General features: G+C 39.3%; 1 protein-coding gene across 4 annotated transcripts; it reads left to right on the top strand.

The window, feature by feature from the left end:
* Window positions 1-501: 501 nt before the first annotated feature.
* On the top strand, window positions 502-25,588 carry ndufv1 (NADH:ubiquinone oxidoreductase core subunit V1). Of its 4 annotated transcripts, none has more exons than XM_039767731.1 (11): window positions 502-560; window positions 3,486-3,603; window positions 3,699-3,781; window positions 7,611-7,778; window positions 8,551-8,734; window positions 8,836-9,025; window positions 9,391-9,603; window positions 14,191-14,357; window positions 17,467-17,548; window positions 19,966-20,111; window positions 25,355-25,588. In XM_039767731.1, the coding sequence occupies exons 1-11, from the start codon at window positions 520-522 to the stop codon at window positions 25,436-25,438; spliced, it is 1,476 nt and encodes a 491-aa protein (XP_039623665.1). In that variant the 5' UTR covers window positions 502-519; the 3' UTR covers window positions 25,439-25,588. The 4 variants fall into 4 exon arrangements, with proteins under 4 accessions (XP_039623665.1, XP_039623667.1, XP_039623668.1 ...); XM_039767733.1 differs by having other exon boundaries at window positions 547-570; XM_039767734.1 differs by lacking the exon at window positions 502-560 and adding an exon at window positions 628-651.
* The last annotated feature ends 1,813 nt before the right edge of the window (window positions 25,589-27,401 follow it).

Genomic DNA, 27,401 nt, shown 5'->3' on the forward strand with positions numbered 1-27,401 from the left:
GTAGAAAGCATATTGAGTAGCGAGAAAAGCACTATATAAATGCAATGAATTATTTTGATTATTATTATTAATTCATGTGCAGTTAAACTTTCCTTCTTAACAGTAGCGACTATTTAAAACATAACAAAACGCCTCTTCTTTGTGTTTGGTATAATTAAGTTACTTGCATCTAGCATTTTTTAAGTCAAGGTTATTTGCTTACAATTATATTTATTAATTTGCCATATTTACCATATTTTAGAAGTAAAAAAATAAAATAAAACTCTTTCTTCCATTTCCCTCCGCCAACCCCAACTCCATAATAATGGCCCTGGTTTCTCCCCCAAAAATGTGGGCGATTTCCCCCTGAACTGGCAATCCTGATATCAAGGGCGAGGACAGGACTTTTATTTAAATATACCTGTGCAATATGGTCTCCTAGACAGCTTCCCGCCTTAAGAAACGATACCCAGATGACCACTCTAGCACTTGTAAGTATTTATGGTCTTTGCCGCTCTAGCAGTGAAAACTGTACTGTTGATGGCACTTCCGGTATTCACTGGAGGCTTCCGGTCGGTGAGGTGAGTGAAGGTTGTATGTAACCTTTTTTTTTTTTTTTTGCCCTGTGATACTGTTACTTCATAAATGAATTAAAGACTTCAAAATAATTAAGTATGTATTTTCTCATTGTCGGTTATTTCGTTTGTAGTGGTCATTGCCTCGTGATTCTTTATATATCGTTATTATACGTGGACACTTAGCTGTTGTATTCATGTGTAAGCGTTGTGTAACTTAACGTAGTATAAAGGGCAATGTCTGTACCTACTTTAAATTATTGCCAAATTAACCAACACAATTTCTGATCGATTATGAAGTATTGCTATTGCTCGCGTTCTGTCCCAGCAACAGCTGTGAGTCTGAGCCGAGCTGCTCCATTTCAAGGTTGCTGGCAATCGTGAAGGAGAAGGAGGAGGACCGCAGCGGCTTCTCTCAGTATAAGGAGTGCGCTGCTGCAAGAGCTTATGGCACAGACTCGCTCAGTTAAAGATTTTATGTAAGGATTTGACGGCTGCTTCAGAGTTTTAGTCTCCACCCGGGTTAGGGTTGAGGTCATCTGTGATCTCTGAGAGGTTACGGAGAGTTCGGCAGGTATTTTCAAAGTAAATCTTTACTTAATCGATTCAACAAAAAAAAAAAACGTTATACAGTATTGGGACTCCTCTTTTGGAACGATTAGTGTTAAGTACCTGAAGGCGTTTTGTTTGGGAAATCGCAAAGATTCACGGAGACGCACGGAGCAGGTTAGATATTTTCTGAGTGCCTGGGGCATAATGCCAGGATTTGCCAACAGGATGGCATTGTCTTTTATGATCATACACTGTCTTTTTTGCCCCCACATTACAGTCCTCCTTGAACGTTTGTGACCCTTTCCAGGTGGATTAATATCATAGGTGTTATTGAGATTATTATATGAACTTGAACTCTTACTGAATATTTTCACTTCAGTACTCTTCACAGTGCAGGGTCAAAGCGCTGTAACAAGTTCACAAATAAAATGCTCATATATGTATTGTGAAAGATAGCGGCCCGGACACCATTTGCTCCATCACCCACGTTTATTTACACAATTATATACAAAGTCTAGGCTCTTAATAGCCACTTCCTTGTCACACACAACACGCCTCGCCTCCTCTGCCTCCACCTTGTCTTCCTCCTCACCCGACTCCAGCCTTGATTGCAGGGCGGCGGCTCCTTAAGTAGGTGGCTGATTGGTGACCACACCCAGCCACCTGCGACAGTATACATGAGCAAAAATGTTGGCACCCCTGCACATCTCCCAGAAAATGTTGCAGTTACAAATGCTTTAGTATTTTTCATATGTTTATTTCTTTTGCTTGCATTGGAAGAACACAAAAAAAGCAGAGAGAAAAAAGTCAAATCTGATATCATTCCACAGAGAACTCTTGAAATGGAATGGACAAGATTATTGGCACCCTTGACTTAATATTTGGTTGCACACCCTTTGGAAACAGTAACTGAAATCAGGCACTTCCTCAAACCGTAAATGAGTTTGTTTTTGTTTTGACCTCTCTCCTGAAATTTTGGACCACTCCTTTGTTCCAGTGCGATGCTGAGGTGTCACCCGCTGCACTTGAATCCCAATCCAGGTGGTCCGGCATGTGGTGAGTGCATTATCTGCGCATGCTCGCCACCTCCTCCCTTTTTTTGCCAACTTCTCCAGGTTTATCAGATTTGAAGTGTGCCTTACCCCATCTGCTGTTTTGAGATCTTTCCACTGGTTTTTCTAAGGGACTCAGATCTGGATTCATCGCTGGCCACTTCAGAACTCTCCACAGCTGTGTCTTAAACCATTTTTGGGTCCTTTTTGAAATATGTTTTGGATCATTGTCGTGCTGTAGGACGCATGATCTTTGATGGACCCCCAGCTTTCTGATTCTGGGTGCTACATTAAACACATTGTATTACTTCTTTTTCTGTACAAATAACTAATAAGCAGATGCAGAGCTAATCAGCAGCTCTAGTCAGGGTATGCTAGACTGAAGTATTGACTCTTCAGCTTGAGACCAAAGGGGCATCTCTTATTTTAGCAGGCAGATCGTTCCACAGCTTTGGTGCCCTAAAACTAAACGCCCTGAATATGAGTTGTGTTCGCAGAGGAAGCCATGGCTGTCCAAAGCAAACACTGCTGCACATCTCAAATTGTCAATATTCCACAGTCTCCTCTGGAGGAACAAGACAAAAGTTGAACTGTATGGCAGAAAAGTGCAACCTCATGTTTGGAGGAAAAAGAAGCCGGTTGTGAAGCTTAGTGGAAGGAGCATTATGGTGTGGGACGGCTTTTCTGCTTGCCATCATTGAGGGAACTACGAATTCTAAATTGTATCAAGAAATTTGACAAGAGAATGTTAGGTTAGTGGCCTCTCACCTGGAGCGTAATAGAAGTTGTGTGGGACAGAGAATGGGCCCGTGACCAAAGCCCAGGAGTAAATTGACAAGAGAATGGCATAAACAGAAGACAACTGGTGTTTTTGAGTAGCCAAGTCCGAGTCCAGCCCAATGGAGATGATGTGACCTGACCTGAAGAGAGCTGTTCTTACAAGAAACCTCACAAAAGTCAATGAAGTTAAACAGAAGGAGGAACGCTCTGAAATTACTCGTAACTGTTGTGCAAGCCTTATCAGTGGTTATAGGAAACATGGTAGAGGGTACTATTGTTAAAAGGGGTCCTACCAGTTACTAAAGACAAGTTCTCACCTAACGTTTCTGAATATTTACATAACATGTTCAGTTTTGACGAGAAGCAGTCCACTTGTTTGTGTTATCAGTTTAAGCAGCTTGTGTTCAGTCGATGATTATGGCTTAGCTGAAGATCAGACCACGTTGTTAGGAGTAATTAATTCAGGAATCCAGAGGTACACAAATGTTTTCCTTACAAAATGTTAAATGTTTCTAATGTTTGGTATTTTCTGTTCTCTTGTGTTTAGCTGTAGAGTGATGTATGCCACCTGCCGAATCTTTGTGAGCGGTGGGTGCAGGTCCCACCTCTCTTCAGCTTACTGCAGCCCAGTTGTGACTCGATTTAGTAGCTCTGCTGCCCAGAAGGTATTAAACGGCTCCTTTTTTTACCTTCTACATTGTTTAGACATTTTTTACAGCACTGCTTTAATTCTGTGTCATGTGATCATGTTTTTATTAAGGAAACACCAAAGAAGACTAAATATGGCCCATTGAAAGATCAGGACCGAATATTTACGAATCTTTATGGAAGACATGACTGGAGGTGAGATCATCTTAATAATACTGGGCAAAATGAATACGTCAGTACAGCTGAAATCTTTTCCAGCAGTCACAACTTAGGGCTTGTTTATACTTCACACTCAGAACTCGCACACATCATGGCTGCCAAGCATTCCCAGCATTCATGTGATGTGTTCTCTGAGCAGGTTCTCAGAAATTAACGCGATGCGTGCGCGAGTTGCAGTACGAGCTAAAAGTCGTGGGGCGCAGTGTGATAAAAGTTGGAATGTGACATTAGAGTCTCTGTTTACTGTCTACATGTCACAGAAAGCCACTCTGAGGATCCTACGGGATCGATGTGCACGCTTCGATGTTTGATGATGGTGGTGAAACAAAATGCCGACATACAGATGCATTCGTGGTGCTTTTATATTCAAGCGTAGCATATTCCCGACCGCAATGACACGATGCATTTTAAAAGTCTCACATACCATCTTTTGTGCCATCTTTTTATTTTTGCAACTTCACAACAGCAACATAATGTACAGCGCTGTATTTGAGCAACAGAGAAAAAAAATTAAGGACATGGCGAAAACGTGTATTTTGTGATTAAAGTGGAAATTTCGGCTTTAATCTCGAAATGTCCACTTCAACCTTGTAGTTTACTTTATCATTAAAGCAGATCGTCGTAAACGTTATCCCAGTTTTTAATCGGTACAAGCTTTTTGGACCTGACAGCAGTGGCAAGCAGCAATAGATCACCACACTGAACACATTAAATGTATGATACTCCAACTCTCTGCAAATTCAGAATCCTTAGATTTGTACTTGGTATCACTTTCATGATGAAATGCATTGAAGTATGTATGTTACATTTTACAGGTAAATCGTTCATTTCGTTTAAATAATGAATACTGTTAATGATTACACACATGGGGGGTGACACAGTGGCGGAGCAGTAGCACTGCTGTCTCGCAGGGAGTCACGTCACTGGTATTCCCTGCTTGGTGTTTACATGTTTTCCTGCTGGGTTTCCACATTGTGCTCTGGTTTCCTTCCAATGATATGCAGATTTGGGGATTTGGTGCCACTAAAATGACTCCAGTGTATGTTAGTGCTTGTATTCACCTTGCGATGAGCTGATGACCCATCCAGGGATTGTTTCTCACTCATGCCCGATGCTTGCTGGAACAAACACATCCCTGGACTGATGGATTTAATCATTAAACATCCTTTTCAGAGATATTGCGGTAAGGTCACATCAGAATTTAATAGCTGTTCCAGGCAATTCACAACACAGCGGAGCCGACCCTGTTCTCATCGTGATAATATCTCGCACTGCCACCTGCTGGATTCTTCCAGATTTACGTAAAGTACGTGCGCAAGTATAAACGGTACAACGCTTGTGTAGCAGGAGCATGCGTCGTGTGGAGTATAAACCTGGCCTTAAGGTGTTTAAAGTTTTGTTTTAATCTACCATTTTGAAATGAACAGTTACTTATGAGAAGGAAAAGATTTTATATAACTTGACTCCTCTGTCTGTTTGTCTGTCTGGGTGAAATCTTGCAAGTGATATTTAAACCCACTTTTGGCAAAGCGAATTTCTTAAAATTTTGCATATGTGTTCAGTATCGATGGCAATGCAATAATCTGTCAAAACCGATGCAATTACGTAATTATGTAACAAATTTTGCCATAATTAATGGTTATGCGATTCCAATTAACGGACGCACAACAATGATGGAGAGAGAACAGAGTGAGATAAAGGAGCATGCAGGTGAGAGACACAGCGGATTGCCCACACTTGCCTCTTTCAGTGAGTGGAGTGGGTAGATATGTGTGCCGACTTTACTTGTTTACTCTTGTGATGGAGTAGCCTTGATGATCACGATGAGGAAGTTTTGCCGTAGGCTTGGCGTTCTGTTATCGACATTTTTTTTTTCTCAGCGACCAAGCGCTAATCTCATGAGAGCCTGAACAGAAAAGCAGAGACCAAAATATAATTCTTTTTAGATTTCAAATAATTCTGCAAAGAAGATACAGTATATTATGTAATTATGTAATACTTATAAAGAAGCTTCCCGTTCATGAAAAAGAATTTGCAAAATACTCAAAATGAGAAATAAAAAATAAAATATATTTAAAATTTAAGTAAAACGATTTTATTTACTTTAGTTATAAATGCACTATAAAGCAAAAAATACATTTTTCCTTAGACAAAATCTTCGCCGTTATATGTGACTACATAAAATCGTGGGGCGCACATAAATTAATTGATTCAAACAATTTTTGAAACCTGTTTAACATGGTGGGAAATTACAGTTTTTTTTTTATTTTTATATTTAATGATTAAAGTATCCTTTAATTGATTGGTAAAAATAAAATATATACTTTTTTATGTAAAATGATTTTATTTATTTTAGTTATAAATGCACTGAAAAGCAAAAAATACATTTTTCTTTAACCACAATTTTCGTGGTCATATGTGACTAAAATTGTGGGGCGCACATTAATTAATTCAATCAATTAATAGAATAGCTACTTTCATCATAAAATATAAAAAAAACAACATTGTAATTCACGGTCGCAGTGGCATTCTTAAGTGGCAGTCCTCCTGGCAAACAATGCCATAAACGTGTCAGCCTACATGAACCTGTTCAGCACCACGATTAGCTGGGGACCAGTCAGCTGAAGCTGGAACCTCACATTTGTTTTCGATCACTTGTATCAAAATCGGAGTCCGGCAAGTCATATTCCAGTTCAGAGATAATAGGCAAAGCTTCGTCCCTGGAGTATTTTGCTTTACGCATTTGCATTGATCTCTTACCATTATGTCAGTTCCATTTTTGCTCTTGTTTGTACCTTACTACTCACACAAGCCCAGGAAATCTCAGTCAAACCAATGAAGCTAACTTTCCTTCTAGCAACGAGAGTCCAACTAAAACATAACGGTTGGTTTTGTCGCAGTTTACAGTTGATTACCATCATCAACTCCTCCTTTTGACATGAGTTGACATCAGCCCTGAAAGAGTTAATGAGCTTGTTATTTTCATGGGAATTGTTCCATATACATTATTTTCACTTTTACTTTAAAAACTTTTGTAAAAAGTTTTGTGAAGTGGTGCTGCCCGTTGATCATTTTAAAGCCTGTACAGCCGCTGTCCTTTTTGCCACCTCGTGTCTCTGCTGCTTGCGATGTGAAGAGGGGGGGGTCAAGATGGCTGAACACATGCAAGGAGAAGTGGTCGGATCATCTGCTGCGAGCTGTGGGTTTTGCTTGTCATTGTTTTAAGATCTCGGAGCAAGTTAAAGTGTCTCTCGCAGGACTTCAGATTGTCTTCTGAGAAGATCATGTCTCATCTCCCTAGTCTGCCGCCTCAAGATTTTTTTTTTAATAATAGAGAGATTATTTTGGGCTTGGCTCAGTAAAGCTTTAATATGTGCAAGGATAAGGCAGTGAAGTCTGGTAGAAAATGATGTAAAATTCAGGGATAATTGGAGACGGATGAACCCTAAATTGGAGCAGCTGAAATAAGATGTGCAAGCGTAGCCTTTGAAAATAACTGTCACAACTGTCAGAGCATCAAATATGAATGGAGAAGATCAAAATGATGCAAATTCAGGTTAGTTTTTTAAATGTCATCAGTAACAGTTGGAGTGTAATTTGAGAGAGATGTTACAGAGAGTAGTACAGTGCTATTTTAAATTACAGAAACAAAGCTAGTGAATGTTGCCACTCGCATTCATCCATATTGTGTCCCAACAGGCAAATACCATGAGTGTTTGTTTGTATTTCTGTTATAAGGTAGCAACAGAATATGGCATTTTTTTTTTTTTTTAAATTGTCAAAGTACAATGTGCATCTCTTCCAGGCTTAAAGGTGCAATCGCCAGAGGTGACTGGTACAAGACAAAGGAGATACTGCTCAAGGGGGCAGACTGGATCTTGAATGAGATCAAGATTTCTGGCTTGCGTGGGCGAGGAGGTGCTGGCTTTCCTACAGGCATGAAATGGGGTTTCATGAACAAACCCAGTGACAGGTAAGGCATACAAATAACAATAATGTGAATACCTTAGAAAATATTTCGAAGGTGTGGTGAAGAAAAGTAATTCTGCTGGTACTTTTTTTTTTTTTCCATATACTCATTTATTTTTTTAATGCAGTTTTTTTTTTTTAATCATATCATTATAGGGAGGGTTGTGACTTTTTCAAACTTCATTAGAAGTTTCAGCTTTCCTTCCTTGACCTTGTAACGTACAGTGGTGTGAAAAACTATTTGCCCCCTTTCTGATTTCTTATTCTTTTGCATGTTTGTCACACAAAATGTTTCTGATCATCAAACACATTTAACCATTAGTCAAATATAACACAAGTAAACACAAAATGCAGTTTTTTAAATGATGGTTTTTATTATTTAGGGAGAAAAAAAATCAGGTGTGATACACCACAGTTAGGTTATTTTTTAACAAGGGGGCAATTACTTTTTCACACAGGGCCATGTAGGTTTGGATTTTTTCTCCCTAAATAATAAAACCATCATTTAAAAACTGCATTTTGTGTTTACTTTTGTTATATTTGACTAATGGTTAAATGTGTTTGATGATCAGAAACATTTTGTGTGACAAACATGCAAAAGAATAAGAAATCAGGAAGGGGGCAAATAGTTTTTCACACCACTGTATATTCCGACTTGTTGCTCCAATACATCTGTGTGTTCTCCATGAAACATCCAAAAAAAACGATGTTTTAGAAAAACAAAACAAGAACATTCACTCTTTTTTTTTTTTTTTTTATAACATTTTTTTTTTTAGACCCAAATACTTGGTCGTGAATGCAGATGAGGGCGAACCAGGCACTTGTAAGGACAGGGAAATAATGCGGCATGACCCACACAAGTTAGTGGAAGGATGCCTTGTGGCTGGGCGATCGATGGGCGCACGAGCTGCCTACATCTACATTCGAGGCGAGTTCTACAATGAGGCTTCAAACTTGCAGGTTAGTGTGTCTTTTTCAGTTTAACTGCTGTTCACCTCGCTTGTTTTGTATTGGCTAAATACCTATAGCACTCATTATAGAATTTCCTAAATATGTTGTAGATGGCGATCAAAGAAGCGTACACTGCTGGGCTGATAGGCCGCAATGCCTGTGGGTCAGGCTATGACTTTGATGTATATGTGGTGCGTGGCGCTGGAGCGTACATCTGTGGTGAAGAGACGGCACTCATTGAGTCTATTGAAGGGAAGCAAGGCAAACCAAGACTCAAACCACCATTTCCTGCTGATGTAGGTCAGTGGAAAAATAAAATGGTATGGAAGGGTGGAAGAAAATGTAGCATGATAAATCTTAAATAAATTGAATACTAATTTCAGAATAAATAAAATGAGACCTTTTGCTGTTTTTGCTATGTGTTCCAGAAATGGAACCATGCATGGGTATATAAGTGCCTGTTTTGTCAGCCAAAAGATATAATCCTTTTTTATTTTTTTCCATGCTGTTCTTCAAAAGGAATTTATTTTATAAGTAAATTAATAGATAAATCTTGAAAATAAGCAGTTTAAAAAAAAAAATAGGAACCACAAGAACAAGTGCCACATTCCTCGAGTGAGAATTGTGCATAGATGTCCTATAATAAAATCTTGTCTTTTTAACAGGAGTTTTTGGTTGCCCAACTACTGTTGCCAATGTGGAGACCGTTTCTGTATCGCCCTCAATTTGTCGCCGAGGTGGCACCTGGTTTGCCGGATTTGGCAGAGAAAGGAATTCTGGAACTAAGCTTTTCAATATTTCTGGACATGTTGTTAACCCTTGTACAGTGGAAGAAGAGATGTCAATACCACTTAAAGAGCTAATAGAGAGACATGCGGGTAAGGTTATATTTCAGGAATCTTGCATGTAAGTGAAACGCATTCATTCACAAAACTAATTATTACACCCGAAAGAAGTACAGTGGGTTTGTATTGAAGCTTGTGCATAGAACAGCTGACACGTGTTTAATAAATAATCACATATCCAGAATATAGATGTTTTAGTTTAGAATTGGGATATGCATATGAGTTATTGTTATTGGTTAAAACTTTAATGTTTAGCTTTTGATAGGGTTATATTTACTGGAAACGTAGAAGTGTCTTGCAACACATTCAACCAATCACAGTACAACTGCTGTACCAAGGATGTATTGGGTCTGTGGAGGGCATGAATCAGTCTGCTGTTTATTACTTTAAACATTCTAAATGTGTCCTTCAGGAAATTGGTAAGGGTGCTGGCATCACACGTCTTCGTAGGGGACAGAAACTGTGTGTGGTTAGAATCCTGTTAAAAAAAATGGCACAAGGCAGCTTACATGAAAGAGAGTTCTCACTATACTATTAAACTTATCAAATCAGCAGATGCGACCGACAGTCATATATGATTGTGTCTGACCGGAACTACTCGGGTTGTATCTAGGGCTGGGCGATAAGGCAAAAAAAAAAAATCTAGGTTTTTTCATAAAGTTTGACCGATTCACGATTTCGATTTTTTTTATTGTCAACTAGTCAACTTAAAACATTACAAAAACCTGACTTAAGTAACATTCTCTTTATAAGTAACTTGAAAAACCATCTGGTTAAGGAACATTGTATTTTTAATGGCCATGCCATACATAAATTGGTCAACAAGGTGTAAATAAATGTAAAACAAATTCACGAGTTAAATATCTTTGCAGAAGATTTGAATGAAATATGAAAGTAAATATTGTGCAATTTGAATTTAAACATTAAATACTTCTGAATATATAGTAAGAAAATAACCATTTTAACCAATGTAAACATTACATCAGTCAACTCAAAAAGTTATGCAAATTTTCAACAGTAAACAAAAAACAAACAAAAAAAAAAAAGATTTGAAATAGCAGTTCATTGTACTTTCACAGAAATATTGTAAAGAGCTTTCTCCTTCATAACTGCAGAATATGAATCTATAACCAACAAACTCATGTTAAGTTATTGGCACTGTTATTACGAAAGCAAAACAATAATAATCATCATCATCATTTCAGCTATTAATGAAATAACATCTGAATAACCGTGATTTTAATGCTTGAATTATTAATCATACTTACCAATGTCATTGTGAAGACGATGCCCAAAGCACTGAAGATGGGTCCAGTCATTGCTTTGATCATGTTCGTTCCACTGTCAGTGGTCACGCACACCTGTCGATCCTCCACAAGCTTCCAAGACGCCAGCGCATCTTTAAGCCCATGACCAATTATTTCCCCAGTATGATCGTCAGGAAAATAACATGTCTGAAGGCAAAAACTTCGCATTTTCCATTCTGCGTCAACATAATGGGCTGTAAGGCTCATGTAAGGCTGAAGAGTACGACTACTCCACAGGTCAGTCGTCGTAGAAAAAAGATGCCCTTTCAAGCTGCTCTGCTACTTTTTCACGTGTTTCAGTGTACATTCGGGGAATAGCTACGTTTTTGAAATATTTGTGGCTCGGCAACTTGTATCTTGGATCAGCAGTGTGTAGCATTTTTATGAACCCTGGCTTTTCGATGGTGTATATGGGAACCATGTCCTTAGCGATATGAAATGCCACAGCATCTGTCATTTCTTTCCATCGGGGCGCCTTTTTGTCGTATGGAACGGAATTGGAAAATGATACCGCTAATGACATCTGGCGTTTTGCAATTTTAGGTGGACCTTTTGCACTTGGATTTGGCTTGTTTTCATCTCTTAACTTTGAGCATTCTTCCCATTCAGCTTGGTGCCTTTGTCGCAAATGTTGGAATAAATTAGTGGTGCTGCCACTGCCGGTTGAAACTGACTTTCTGCATATTTTGCATTTGACAAAAGTTTGTTCGACGTCTGAACTCTCGAATCCGAACCATTTCCAAACCACAGAGGAAACGTTACTACCTTTCTTTGGCACAAGGTCATCCTGACGTGAAGAGCCGTCCATCTCTATGATATTATTTCTGTAGCCTATTACGTTCCTTCATAGAGCACTGTACTCACAGGTGAGAGGTTAATTAGGCGCCATCATGTGTTTGGAGTCGGACAAGCCTCTTAATTATTCTGCCATAGGTGCAATTACAATGTATCTATTTTTTTATTAAAAAATCGCTATACCTCGATTTAATAAAAAAATAAATCGTCTTAAAACGTAAATTCGAAAAAATCGCCCAGCCCTAGTTGTATCTACCATTTGAGGTCATTTGTTAAATTGATTTGCTGTTTCCATAAACTCTGTGTGCCAGTCAGCTAGTTGACTATCCCAAGAAGAAAAGAGATTAATCACTGAGTGGTGGCCAGTGTCCATTCACTGCAATCCAGGTGACTCAAGTGTTAAAACATACCAGATGCTATTGGGTGCTTTGAAAGGTCTGTGGCAGATGTCATGAGTGAAGACCTACAGATGAGCTCGTTGACATTGGTATTGCTTGTCAAGTCTTCTAGATGTTGAAAGATTGACTTATCAGTTCTCCCGTGGTGTTGTTCTGAGATTCGTGGATTCTTTCCAATATTCTTAAACACCTCTGTGGAACCATCATCATCAGCTGTTGCATATGTGAGTTTAACATACCATGATACGTCAGAATGACTTCCCAGCTTCACGAAGACAATTAATTTGGTCATTGAGAGGAACACTAGTACGCACACGTGTGCACTTCGAGAACAGATTGAATTGTGTTGCTTGAATGTGTTGTGGGGACATACTTGTGATAGAGTAGTGGGAGTAGAAGTGCCTGTCTGGTTAGCATCTCTTTTTAATGCTGAACTTGATGAACAACCCTTTATTAACAGCCATGAGAGAGAGAAGCAAAGCTAATTATTTGTGTACCAGGCTTTGTACTTTCTCATACCAGTCTCTAATGCACATTGGTCCAATGTTTCAAGGGGCAACTTTTCTGTCACAGTGTGTGTGTGTGATCCTTCTATTTGTGTTTAAACCCTAGAATAGCTTTTGGTGGTCATAGTGAAATATAAACAAATCCAAAATGTCAAATACATTTCTTGTAATTGTATGTTATATATTGATGGATGTTGATTTTTTCCATTACATATTTCGACATCGCTACAAAAAACAAAAGGCCGAAAGAGGTCTGCATAAGTGACAGGACCCTAACAGTAAATCAAAATGGGTTTGTTTTTCAGCATGAAAATAAGTTTCAAGACGTCTGAAAGGTTTTAGCTGTAGAGTTCTCCCATGAGTGCTGTTAAAGCAAAGCTAGTCAAAGCCTGAAAGAGAGAATTCTAACAAAGTCAGTGAATAGTGTAAATTTTCAAAAACAAAGGCAGTTTTTCTTTTACATTGCTTTCTTGATATGATTACACGACTTCTAACACTGAACAGACTCGCAAGCTATCAATCAATGAATTACAAATCGCAAGGGCCAAGAAGCACAAACTGACATCCAAATAAAGGACACTCATCTCTGACTGAGAGTGGTCATCTACAGTGCTTTCTGTTGACTTGATACTTTCTCTGTTTTTCGCTTACTTGCTGTCCCCCGCGGTCCTGCCCGTGTAGTAGTGAAACGGAACAAAGTTTAAAAATCAATAAACAAACGGGTATCGCTAGCTAAGCAGAGGCAAGGTACACTCCAAAACAATGAGGTAGACAGACTGGAACGGAGGCTGGCATGTGAGCGAGGAGGACCCTATCTGGCTCTCTACTACTGATGTCACGCTTTCCCCTCTCCTCAGCCCGCAGCCTCTGTCATGGATTAGAGCGACTATATCGCTCATGCAAGCAAACTATGATTCTTAGTGCGATGAGAACTCGCAAAATCAACCGGAATGTTCAAACAAATTATAGAATCCGTTAAGTAGTTCTCTCGTTCGCTAGCTAAACGGAGGTAAGGTACGCCCCGAGTCTGGAATGTGAGTGAGGTGGGTCCCACACCCTTCCCCTTGGCCTGCAGCCTCTGTCTCGGATTAGCGCGAATATATCACTCCTACAAGCGAACTGTGATTCTCAGAGCGATGAGAGAAGTTGCAAAATCAACTGGAACGTTCAAGCAAATTATAGAAAAAAACAGATCTAAATCCGTTAAGTAGTTCTCCCCTTTGCTAACTAAGCTGAGTTAAGGTTACGTCCCGAGGCAGACTTGTGAGTGAGGAGGGCCCCGCACCCCAATGAGTCTCTCTCGGATTCGCGCAAATAAATCGGTACCGCAAGCGAACTATGATACTTGGGGAGACGAGAAAGTCACAAAATCAACCAGAATGTTCAAGCAAATTATAGAAAAAACCCTGATCTAAATCCGTTAAGTAGTTCTATTAAGTAGTTAAGAGAGAGGTTATATAAGCTGCTTGGCAACGTAGAAGATGGCACTTCGTGGCCCAGTACCGCTCAGAGGTCACTACTCTAACATGATAGCCCATTGTCTTTTGCAGTTGTAGAAATCATTGTTTGAAAATTCCAACTTCTGTGACTTTTTTGTGTGTTTTGCCTTCCCAGGTGGTGTGATTGGTGGCTGGGATAACCTTTTGGCTGTGATTCCTGGAGGTTCTTCCACCCCACTCATTCCAAAGTCTGTATGTGAAGATGTCATGATGGACTTTGATGCACTTATCCAAGCTCAGACCGGATTGGGAACTGCAGCTCTCATTGTTATGGACAAATCGGTAAATATATACTTTTTTATAAAGCAGCACTGATGAAATTTTTAAATGTTGAGTCAAATAAAAAATAGTCATTACCAGCTGCTAGTATGATTACCTTTAATTTGGTCAAACCTATAATCAGAAATCACTTAAACATTTCTGTGAAATTGAATGGCATAGTCATAGTGGCACAAGACTGATTCCTAGCCTGGTCGCAGGGAATGTAGAGTTTTGCGTACTCTCTTCATATTGTGTTTCGTGTTTCTTTTTTTTTCCTTGTTTGTCTGATTTTTCTTTCAGATCATTAGTGTTTGTATGTTAAACAGGCCTACATTGGCTTTGTACATTTAATTTTGAATCTGGTGATTAACTGGCACCATGTGACACTATAATTGGATGAAAAATATTTAATAAATGGATACATTTGTGTACAATTATTAATTTATGGCATAACATTATTCTTTATCCTATTTAATCGTGTGTGATTGTGAGGGGCTAGAACTTATACTGGCAGCATTTTATGCAAGGTAGGAAATATCCACACTCGCACGTGGCCAATGTGGAATTGCTAAGTAACTTGCTGAGTAAGTCACTGGTGATATGGGAGGAAAAATTAAGAACGTTTGCACGTCCTCCCAAGTCTGTGTAGGTTTTCTTTCAAACTTCCTGTGTACAACAGCTGGGCCCAGCATTCAGTCATTGGTCAATGGATCCATAAGGCAGCACCCTACCCACTTGGGTCTCTTATTTAAAAGAAATTTTGCAAATCATGCTTTGTGAAAGGTTTTATGTCGTTTTTTGTTTCTACCATTTTTAAAAAGTCTTAATTCTATGAGTTAGCGTGCGGTGTAAATAAAGAGATATTGCAGTCAGTCAGTCCGTCATTTTCCAACCCGCTATATCCTAACTACAGGGTTACGGAGGTCTGCTGGAGTCAATCCCAGCCAGCACAGGGCGCAAGGCAGGAACAAACCCCAGGTAGGGCGCCAGCCCACCGCAGGGCACAGCCACACACCAAGCACACACTCTAGGAACAATTTAGAATGGCCAATGACCTAACTTGCATGTCTTTGGACTGTGGGAGGAAACGGATGCAGACACGGGGAGAACATGCAAACTCCACGCAGGGAGGACTCGGGAAACGAACCCGGGTCTCATTACTGCGAGGCAGCAGCACTACCACCATGCCGCCCCAGAGATATTGTAAATAACTTTACATTTTTAAGACATTTATGTGTGAGAATTTTACAGTTCTAGAATAGTTACGATAGCTTGAATTGAAATACAACCAGTAAAAGCTGACCCCTTCGCTTGACAGCTTTTCTTTGTCTATTCATTAATCTTTTTGTTTGTGCCGTGTTCCTCCAATCCAGTTCTGCTTCAGTTTGATTACAAAAAAATGCCATAAAAGCTGTATTGTTGAGTATTAAAATTGCCATCTCTGTTCTGGGGTATTTTAAAAAATGAGGACATGTTCTAAACACACTTACTGTTTTTTAGTATGAGGGCCTCACTAGCCCTCCAGTGCAGGTTGTAATGCTCTTTTTATTATTTCAAACTAAAACCTCACAAAACTCACATGTAACTGCCTAGTTTTCGAGGAAACTCGCTGTCCATAGCAATGTGGCTCAACCTTCAAAAAAAGCTACATTGGATGAAACCAAAGGCCATCACGTGACAGGCAGAGGCACTCGGAATGAATGTTTTAATTTCTGGTAGGCTGGGTTAGGCAGACGAGGGAAATTTATCTGCAGTAAAAAAAGTACAAAACGTAAGGCATTGTTACACAAGTACATGAAAATAAGCAAAGACCCCAAAAACTGAAAACTAGCTATTATATACATTCCAGATTAGCACAAAGAAGAGTAATTACCCTTAAAAGTGCTCAAAACATTAATTTTAAAATTACTGTAATGCATCAGAGCTTTGATTTACAGTTTACACACAGTTATAGGGCCGCACAGTGGCACTGTGGTAGCACTGCTGCCTCGCAGTTAGGAGACCCGGGTCCTCTCTGCGTGGAGTTTGCATGTTCTCCCCGTGTCTGTGTGGGTTTCCTCCCACAGTCCAAAGACATGCAGGTTAGGTGCATTGGCAATCCTAAATTGTCCCTGGTGTGTGATTGGTGTGTGTGTGCCCTGCCGTGGGCTGGCGCCTTGCCCGGGATTTGTTCCTGCCTTGCGCCCTGTGCTGGCTAGAATTGGCTCCAGCAGACCCCTGTGACTCTATGTTAGGATATAGCGGGTTGGAGACTGACTGACTGACACAGTTATATCGAGTTTGGAGTACTGTGCTCCTTTTCCAACTACAGGAGCTGATTGTCACATTTCAGGTATTTTCACCATTGCAGTAATTCTTACAAGTTATGGGAAACGTGAACTTGCCAGTAGGGAATTTCACATAAAATCCTTTCAAAATGCTAGTTGCTAGTGGGAAATGCAGAGTTTGTGTTATTACACAAATCACACAAGGAATACCGCAATGGGATTTAACACCCTGTTTTTTGACAGCTCCCCTGTCTTGACTCCTTAAGAAGATCAAAAAATATATATATATATATATATATTTAGGGGAAGAAATTTTAGGAAAGTTAATTCAGAGAGAAATAGAGACCCTTCCAGGTAGGTTGGGCATGCAGTAAGTGTCAAAAAATGGGGCAAATACAACACATAAACCAAAGCACAAGTAATCGTCATCACAGAACTGTATGGCCAATCTGTCTGTCTTGGCCACCTCCGAAATACAATACAACAGTCACACTACTTTGTTCTTTTACAGCGCACCTCACAAAGCGCAAGTGTGGAGCGCCACAACAACTCTCAAGATAAAATCCATGAACAGATTAATTAAATACAGAACTGTCACATATAAGGAAACAGGTTTGTTCAAATACATCAAAAACCAAGTAGGAACTAATTAACAAAACTAATAATCTGACGTGTATTGCATTGCCAGCTAAACATTATCAGATGTGTGCAATTTGATTGGTCCGTCAATGGAGCAGGGCTGTCGAGGTCTGCCGCTGGGCGTAGGATCTTTCCCTTCATCCCTTTTCATTTTATACTGAAAGTTAAGCTATGAGCTGATATGCTGTGTCTGTAACCTAATCACTTTTTGGTATCTTTCACAGACAGATATTGTGAAAGCAATTGCTCGCCTCATTGAATTCTACAAACATGAGAGCTGTGGACAGTGCACACCCTGTAGGGAAGGTAAAAATAAACATTTTATGCTATTTGAACCTTTCACTTTGTTTTTTTGGCCATACACCATTTTTGTGTGGGGAATATTTACTGAAACAAGAATTGTAACCTATTAGCAGTTTGACATTCTACCAGCCTCCATTAGCCACCAGTATATGCCAAATGACCACACTATTGAAACTGAAGACTCTTAACTCTCATTCTATAACAGTCCTTCTTTATACAGAAGTATAAAGTAATGACTTAGCCTGATGAGTGGAGAGATGCATTAAATCAGCCATTGCATTGGTAGGTGCTGATAATGAAGTCGAAACAATTTATTGTAATTGTGCCCAGTGACAAGGGTGCATAGGATTACACATTAAGTCCAATCGACAATAATGCAGGTCACTGCAAACCAGCAGCACTTCTTCTGTTTGGCTGAGTTATAGTAAACCAGGGGTGTCCAGTGCCGGTCCTGGTGGGCCACAGTGGCTGCAGGTTTTCATTCCCACCCTTTTCCTAATCAGTGACCAGTTTTCACTGCTAATTAACTCATTTTCCCTTCATGTTAATGGCCCTGTTTGTAAGGATTCAGTCCTCTGAATTGATTAATTTCTTCATTAAATGGCAGCCAAACAGAAATAAGTTGTGAAATAAGCCAACAGATGACCAGCTAAACAAGAACATCAAACTCCATCCAATTTCATTCCAACCAGTTTCTTAATGAGAAGCCAATTCTTGCTGTTAATTGAAGCCATTATTGAATATCAGGACTTGTTTCTGCTCTCGTTCTGCCACAGCAGACTGTTGATTTTCTGTTTTTTCTAAGACCACCGTCATGATGTTTTGGGTCACCTAAGCAGACCAATATGACCGAGACCTTCACCTTTCTTTATTTTCAGCTTAGCTGGTCTTGTGGCTGCTCATTTTGTGTCTCATTATTGTTTGGCTACTCATTACGGAAAAAAAAAACAACTAAGGGGTCAATTAAAACGAAGGCAAAACAAGTTAATCAGCAGCAAAAATGGCTCACTAATTAAAAAGATGGTTAGAATGAAAACCTGCAGACACTGCGGCCCACCAGGACCAGAGCTGGACACCCCTGTAGTAAACAATCATACTAAAAATTTATTTTGAAGTGCTAAAGGGTGAACATGGACAAATACACTGCCCATCTTTGAATGAAAAAATATGCTGTGTTCATTGCAGTTTGCGTCATCTTGATAATTTGGGATGTATTTGAAAAATCTTATTTACTAACTTAAAACACCCAAAAAGTAAAATCCAATAGTCAATTGTTCATTGAGGCTTTAACTAATGTTGTCTTATTTTAATTTCGTATTTTGTCTTTTATTTTTCTTTTCTTCAGTATGTAAAGCACTTTGAGCTACTTTTTGTATGAAAATGTGCTATATAAATAAATGTTGTTGTAAATGTTTTCATCTAAAATAAAACGGTTGCATTTAAAAGTGTAATGTATGCAACCGGAAAATGTGATCTGTGACTTTTAATTTATTTTTTGGTTTTCTGCAACACTGTTAATGTGGTGTTTTTGACTCTGTGACTTAAACTGAAATAAAATGCCTCTAAAAAATATTGATTAGTCATGAACAGTTGGAGCACACTTCATGCAAGGTATTCATTCTGGATTTTAACTAAATAATGTAGACATTTACGGCTCAAACTTGGATTTTATTTGGACTGTGGACAGTTACTTGTACAAAACGTACACTTTTGTAAAAACAGTAGTGTTTTAGCTGCAATTCTGAATCAAATAGACTGATATATAATGTGATAATACTGTTGTTATTGATTACTTCCTGAAGTGTAATAATGTAGTGATTGTTCACAATTGTGTTATCATGAACTTAATTGCTTTGCGACGCATTTATTTATATTGCACATTTTTATTAGCAAAGGAAAGCAGGTGTACAACGATGCAGAAGAACTCAAATAATAGGCAGTCATTGCCTTGGATTGGCTTATTAATTCAGTACAGCTCAGTAGAGTGGGTCTGTCTTGGGGGACCTCCGTTATGTGGCAAGCTCAGGTGAAAATGAGGCGCCTTCTTCCAGGAACTTCTGGTTTTTATAGGACTGCAGCCAAAAATGTGGAGTCAGTTGCACGCATTGGGCGTCTTCTCGGTACTGTGGATGAGAAAAGAGATGATACTGTTACTGACGGCTCCCCCTCTCGTCCCGGAGCATAGTTGCATGTGTCCTTTAAAACTGACATTTTAAAGTCAATTCTAAAAGACACATGTAACCAGTGTAACTACAGTATGCTCAGAGTGGAGGGATGTGCTCATGTGTTCATTTTTTCAGTTAACATTCTTGCATCATTTTTAACTAGCTGCAGCTGATTTGTCTTTTTTATCTGAGAAAAGATGCTAAGATACATGAAGCAATTCTGACTTTCTGATTGTTTCTTGCTTTCATCATCAGGTGTTGATTGGATGAACAAAATGATGTGGCGCTTTGTACGTGGTGATGCCGGAATTGCAGAGATTGATATGATCTGGGAAATCAGTAAGCAGATTGAAGGCCATACCATTTGTGCTCTGGGAGATGGAGCAGCTTGGCCAGTTCAGGTAATGTGCATGAAAGCTGCCTCAAAAATGTGACTTTGAAAAGGAAATATGTACAGTCCATCTGAATGTGGAAAAAAATATTTTTTTCAACAAAACTAGAGGGCTCTGCCCCCTGCTCGCTTTGCTTGCCAACCCCCATGTGGGCCCTACGCACCAGTCGTTTCCCGGATCTGCAACTTACAACGAATCATGCTGAGCTTTTGGATAAACACAAATATCAACTCTGTCTTTCATATCTCCGTCTTTCGAAACTATTATCACTGACAATTCGTCACATGTTGGTTTATTATATATGCGAGCATGATCTTTCAGAATTCATATAGAAATCCAAGAAAACTTCTTTGTCCATGTTTTTTCTGATAAATTTTGTGTAAAGTACGATACTTTTGGACATATGGATTTGTATCCATTATTGGTTGTAGAATTTCTAATATGTCCGATCGTTTAACTCTTTCAATTCTATGTTGCATCGCTTCTCCGTGATCATAAATACAAACCTGACTGAATTGTGGTTTCTTTGAAGTTAAACTTGTAGCTTTAATTGTTTCAGGACCACAGATTCTCATAGCATTTGGTCCAAAATTGTGTAAAACCATGCTTTGAGCATTGAATGATGCGAACGTGGGCAGATTATTGTAGATTCGAATATTTTGCCTGTAGTGTTTGTGGATTTCAATTTCACCAAGTAACAAATCTTTTATTTCTCGTGGATACGCCTCTTCATTGGAAAGAAACACTACTTTTCCCTGATGGCAACATGGATTAGACGATCTACAAGTCTCCGACTTAAACTTTAAAGCCGAAAGATATCTACATACTTCTGTCATATCACCTACGTCCATGTATTTGATCTTTTTTCACTGTTCCATTATTTCACTGAGTAATGATTTCCGCTTGTTTGAGCTAATGCGATCTTTACTATCAGTTTTGTGAGACTTTTGAATTTTACTACTTTCATAATCTCTAACCTGCTCTGCATGTGTATTGCGCCAAAAGTTTTTGAACGTCTTTACAACATTCTACTTTGTCTTCTACTGTTCTATTGTTTGTCTTTTATTTCCGCCCCTGCTTGGACCTGTTAGGTTTTCAATTCATCTCTTGGCATAAGTCTCGTCTCGCGGGACTTGGAATTATCTCTCTGAAAATGTCTCGTCTCGTCCTAAGATTTTTTTATATATTATAGAGAGATATTCCATATAGCGAATGCAATTTTTCTGTGAATTAATAAAATATAAATTAACATGAAATAAATGTTCCATTAGACTGATTCAAAATAGGGAGATAATTATCACTGTGATTTTTTTACAAACTACTTTTTCTGATTTCCACTCATACCTCATACATACAGGACTGTTGTACTTCTGTTACTTTGTTTTGTTTTTTATGTTAAAATATGTTTTTTTCTATGCTACATTTGATACATGGTTATGGTTAAAGTGTATACTTTTTGTCAAAAAAAGTGCCAACATATAATATACAGTCATATGAATAAGTCTGGGAACCCCTCTTAATTCTTTGGATTTTTGTTTATCATTGGCTGAGCTTTCAAAGTAGCAACTTCCTATAAATATGACATGCCTTATGAAAACAGTAGTATTTCAGCAGTGACATTAAGTTTATTGGATTAACAGAAAATATGCAATATGCATCATAACAAAATTAGACATGTGTATAAATTTGGGCATCCCAACAGAGATATGACATCAATACTTAGTTGAGCCTCTTTTTGTAAATCTAACAGCCTCTAGACGCTGTCCTCCTATAGCCTTTGATGATTGTCTGGATTTTGGATGGAGGTATTGTTGACCATTCTTCCATACCAAATCTCTCCAGTTCATTTCAATTTGATGGACAGCCTGCTTCAAATCATCCCATAGATTTTCGATGATATTCAAGTCAGGGGACTATGGCAGCCATTCCAGAACATTGTACTTCTCCCTCTGCATGAATGCCTTTGTAGATTTCGAACTGTGTTTTGAGTCATTGTCTTGTTGGAATATCCAACCCCTGCGTAACTTCAACTTTGTGACTGATGCTTGAACATTATCCTGAAGAATTTGTTGATATTTGGTTGAATTCATGAGACCCTCGACTTTAACAAGGGCCCCAGTCCCTGAAATAGCCACACAGCCCCACAGCATGATGGAACCTCCACCAAATTTGACAGGAGGTAGCAGGTGTTTTTCTTGAAATGCGGTGTTCTTCTTCCGCCATGCAAAGTGCTTTTTGTTATGACCAAATAACTCAATTTTTTTCTCATCAGTCCAAAGCACTTTGTTCCAAAATGAATCTGGCTTGTCTAAATGAATATTTGCATACAACAAGTGACCCTGTTTTTGGTGAGATGTTCTTTTTGCAAATTGTGCTGAATTGTAGAAGATGAAGATGTTCTTGCAGGTCTTTGGAGGTGATCTGTGGGTTGTCTGTTACCATTCTCACAATCCGGCACATATGCCACTCCTGTATTTTTCTTGGCCTGCCAGACCTGCTGGGTTTAACAGCAACTGTGCCTGTGGCCTTCCATTTCCTGATTCCATTCCTTATAGCTGAAATTGACAGTTTAAACTTCGGAGATAGCTTTTTGTAGCCTTCCCCTAAACCATGATACTCAACAATCTTTGTTTTCAGATGTTTTGAGAGTTGCTTTGAGGATCCCATGCTGTCTGTCACTCTTCAGAGGAGAGTCAAAGGGAAGCACAACTTGCAACTGACCACCTTAAATACCTTTGACCACTCATGACTGGACACCCCTGTCTATGAAGTTCAAGGCGTAACGAGCTCATCCAACCAATTTGGTGTTGCTAGTAATCAGTATTGAGTAGTGACAGGCATTCAGATCAGCAAAATTACAAGGAGACCCAAATGTTTGCACAGCCAGTTTTTCACATTTGATTTAATTTCATACAACTAAATACGCCTTCACTAAAAATCTTTGTTCAGAAAACACCACAGTACTCAGATGTTCATAGGAAATGAAAGACATACCACTGTTATCTTTTTTTGTTGAAAGTAAAGGGCTCCCAAACTTTTTCATATGACTGTATATTCCTTTTTATGTGATATATCTTATAAGGCTGAGTCTGTACTTGAAGGCCTGCGCTGCGCTACTTTCAACACCAACGCTAGATGACTTGCTCCATGTATGCACATTTTTCAGCATGAAAAATAGTTTTGCAAAATTGACTCTGCCATCTTTGTCTCTGTATCCTCCGTGAAGAACGGATTTACATGACTCCCACTGACAAGTGAATGTGTTGCGATACCAGAAACAGACAGTGAACACACCACCAGACATTGTGGCCATGAAACATTTACTGCAGTTGATAGGTGTTGTGTAGCCCTTTGACCTTTGGGTAAAAACCTATCCCTGAATTTTATGATGTTTGTGTTAATGGATCGAAGCCATGTGCCAGAATGGAGAAGAAGTACATCTGTCATTTTCTCTCATAATCTATGTTTGTGCTGGGTGAATCCTTCGTCATAATTATTATACGAGATAATATAAAAACAATTTTAGGATCTCTTCTGCAGATTTTTCTTCTGTGCTGTTTTGGCATCTTTATAATATATACACTCGCCACTATTGTGACACTTTTATTATAATACAAGGGTAGGGCAGTAAAAGCAAGAAAAAAATCGGCACCATCAATGGATACACGTGTTGCCAGCAGTATGCAATTTTGATGAGCTGAGTGCCCAGAGGGGCAACAGATAAGGGTGGTATCATGTGAAGTTGCAGATGTGGGACTCCATATGGGCAGAACTGAAGGTACAAGAAAGAAAACAACCCTAGACAGGTAACCGATTTATTGCAGGGCTCACATTGGACCAGTTCAGATCTGCCTGTTTATGTAACATGCACAATTTTAGGGTGATGCAAGAAATCCCACACAGAGTGCCTAGGCCGAGGATTTGTACCCTGGACTCTGAAGCTGCGATATCTGATTTAACCAGTTCACCACGATGCAAACTCCAGTGTCTTATTAAGGCCTTGCTGACTCCTCGTTAACTCATCTTTACTGTGTTGCCAAGTTTATTTAATTACCTCTCCTATTGAATTAGCAGTGGTTAAATGTTGTCCTCGTGGTGTGTTTAGTCATTCAAGTCTTTGTAGCTCATTGCTCTCAGTAATCTCCAGAGTATTTAATATGTCCTGAATTTAATAAGTAGCCACTCACATGGCCCCCACAAGTGGGGGGCTGACAGGGCTGTAGCCAGGGGGCCCGGAATCACAGGAGCCTGGCGCAGGATGAGTAGATATTATGCACAAACAAAACATATGAACAGAAAGCAAAAATTGATCCCTACAGCGTTGAGTGTCAACTTCCGCATAAAATATTTTGAAAACAATATCAAAAAAATTTTCAGATAAAAAAATTTCTACATACATTTTTCTACAACTTTCTCACTTTGACGTTTTACGAATCCAAATAAAACGTAGACCTTTTCCACTGGTTGAAAATTTTGATATTAATTGCTGATATGATGTCATATAGTTTTATATATTCTTTATTTATAAATATTATAAACAATACACTTAAACAAATTATACATGGTTTTAAACACAATTAAATAAGAAATACTACACAAAAAAATTCAACATTTACATCACTTATTTCTGCAGATATAAAGAGTTAAAGTTAAAATTTTGATTTTCTTTCAAAATTTCCGGCTTTTTGCAAGAAAATTGAGGCCTGCGACAACCTCCATTATTTTAGTCTGAAAATTTCCTATAGGAAACCCTACATTAGAAAAGTATATCAAAAATGCCGGAGTACATGAAAAACTAAGCGTCATAGAATCGTACAAATCTTCAACTAAATTGTATACCTACATTTAAATCCAATTGGGTATCACGTTTCCTTAACCCTAGGTGAAGGTCCCGCCAGAGATCCTGGCCTAGGGGCCCGCGTTAGAGTGTGGGGGCCATGGCCACTCATATGTTGCTGAGCTCTTGTCTAGTGAAACTGTCTGACAAATAAGAGTAAAGTGCCATTTTATTATATTTTATTTCTGTGACGATATTCTTAATCCACTTAATACAGCTCCTCCTTAATTTGCCCCCGAAACCCTGTATTGGAGTATGCTTTCGTTTTCCCGTTTCATCCCATGCCTTGTGGCTACCATTATAAAATGGCAGGACTATGACTGTGTATTTTTTACATTCAGCAGTCCTCTGTGTTTAAATGTTTGTGACTATTAAGGATTTAATTTGCTAAACTGAAATCTTTTTCTTCCCGTAGGGTCTCATCCGACACTTTCGACCAGAGCTAGAAAGCCGAATTCAGAGCTTCCAGCAGCAGATGCAAAAGCAGGCCAGAGCTTGATGTAGGCATGAAACAGGAACTCCGCTTCCGTCGGATTCATTCTACTGCGGGGCTGTAAATCTAAACTTCTGTTTTGTAAGCCTAAAATTTGCAAATTCTGTTTTGCTTTTGTGTGGTGTTATAATATAATTAAATGTGTTATAAATTTCAGCCGCTCATGGTAGCTTATTCCATGTCGTTTTATGATTAAGAGTAACACAGGTGTAAGGCTGAACAAACACGACCACGGAGTGTTTAGTTTCACACTTTCCTCAGAAATCTCCCACCTGAGGACAGGATTTTACTGCTGCTGCTCATTTTCATTTATCGTTCTTTATTCTTAAAGTCCACTTGCAGAGCCTGCAGTAGATGGCAAAGTATAAAAGTCCTATCTGTTAACAAAAATTGAGATTTACAATTAAAAAGATGTCGAAGTTTGAATGTTGAATCTGTACTGCTCATTCAGACAGTATTCAGGCCCCTTCACTTCCTGCACACTTGATTGAATTTTAAATGGAGACATTTTCCGTTTTTGTCCATCAATAACCCCTAATGTTTTCGAAAAGGTTACAAATTCACTCATGTAAGCATTCAGACTCTTAGTTCATTACCTTGAAGAAGCCCCTTTTGCAACAGTTCCAGCTTTGAGTCCTCATGGGTAAGTCTCTATACCTTTTGCACACCCAGATTTGGGCAGTTTACCCCATTCTTCCTGGCTGACCCTCTCAGCCTCCATTAGATTGGATGGGAAGCGTCTGTAATCTGCCATCTACAGGTCTCTCTATAGGGGTTTAAGTCTGGTGCCACTCAAGGACGCTCTGAGAGACTTGTCTTGGCTGCATGCTTTGGGGTTACAGTTGTGCTGGACAGTGAAACATCGCCTCGGTCTGAGGTGGTGTGCACACTGGAGCAGGTTTTCTTCACGGACCTCTCTGTATTTGGGTACGTTTATCACCCCCTCAGTTCTGACCCGTCGTCCTGTCCCTATCACTGAGAAGCACCTCAATAACATGATGGTCCCGGTCCCACCACCAGGCTTCACCATAGGGATGTTGTTAGGCAGATGATGTGCAGACATACTTCTTAGAGCTCTGACCAGAGTCTTTGTTGTTTGCCTAATCAACCCAGAAAATATTTTCTGTATACTATCCGAGTCCCCCAACTGGGCTGTCCCATGTCTTTTACTTGTGCATTAGAAAAAATATGAGAATGGACGACAGTCGCTTCTTACCTGTAGCTGTAGAGCTTAAGCTCTGTGTAACTAGTGTGTGCTTGATACTGAAACCTCAGGGCAAAAGTAGCTATCGTAGTGTCCATCCATCCATTCATCCATCCATCCATCCATCCTCTTCCACTTATCCGGGGTCGGGTCGTGGGGGCAGCAGCTTAAGCAGAGAGGCCTAGACTTCCCTCTCCCCGGCCACTTCTTCCAGCTCTTCCCAGAGAATCCCAAGGCGTTCCCAGGCCAGCCGGGAGACATAGTCCCTAGTCCATAGTTATTGAACCGCTCTTTGCCTCATCCCTCACCTAGGACCAGTTTGCCTTGGGTGGCCCTACCAGGGGCATAAAGCCCCGGACAACAGAGCTCCTAGGATCATTGGGACATGCAAACCCCTCCACCACGATAAGGTGACGGTTCAAAGAGGGGTATCGTAGTGTGTGTTTCATAAATAATATTTCACATGCAGCCTCAGAGACTAAGCGGCATCCCTTACCGTGTGTTTCAAATTGAAAACTTAACTTATCGTATGTTACATGTAATTCAAAGCCTGACTGTTAAAAGTGTACTCGCCAATTATGAATATTCAGGCTGTGCTCACTGGGGGGAAAAAAGGTGTACAGCAGTAATACTTGTGATAGCAGAGACCTGGATTACAGTAATGAACAATTTATTAACTAGCAAACTCAATTATACAATGTACGGTAACAAAACACTTAGGTTAAGGTTTCTTTATTTGCCATTTGTACATCAAACCAACAGTCA

Source organism: Polypterus senegalus, chromosome 10 (assembly GCF_016835505.1).
Source record: "Polypterus senegalus isolate Bchr_013 chromosome 10, ASM1683550v1, whole genome shotgun sequence".
Taxonomy (NCBI): Eukaryota; Metazoa; Chordata; class Cladistia; order Polypteriformes; family Polypteridae; genus Polypterus; species Polypterus senegalus.

Excerpts from the sequence above, each read along its gene's own strand:
- ndufv1 (XM_039767731.1), top strand. The coding sequence starts at position 520 with ATGGCACTTCCGGTATTCACTGGAGGCTTCCGGTCGGTGAG. Across the intron at positions 9,604-14,190 it reads GCTAATAGAGAGACATGCGG|GTGGTGTGATTGGTGGCTGG; the intron begins GTAAGGTTATAT and ends TTGCCTTCCCAG. Across the intron at positions 17,549-19,965 it reads GTGCACACCCTGTAGGGAAG|GTGTTGATTGGATGAACAAA; the intron begins GTAAAAATAAAC and ends TTTCATCATCAG.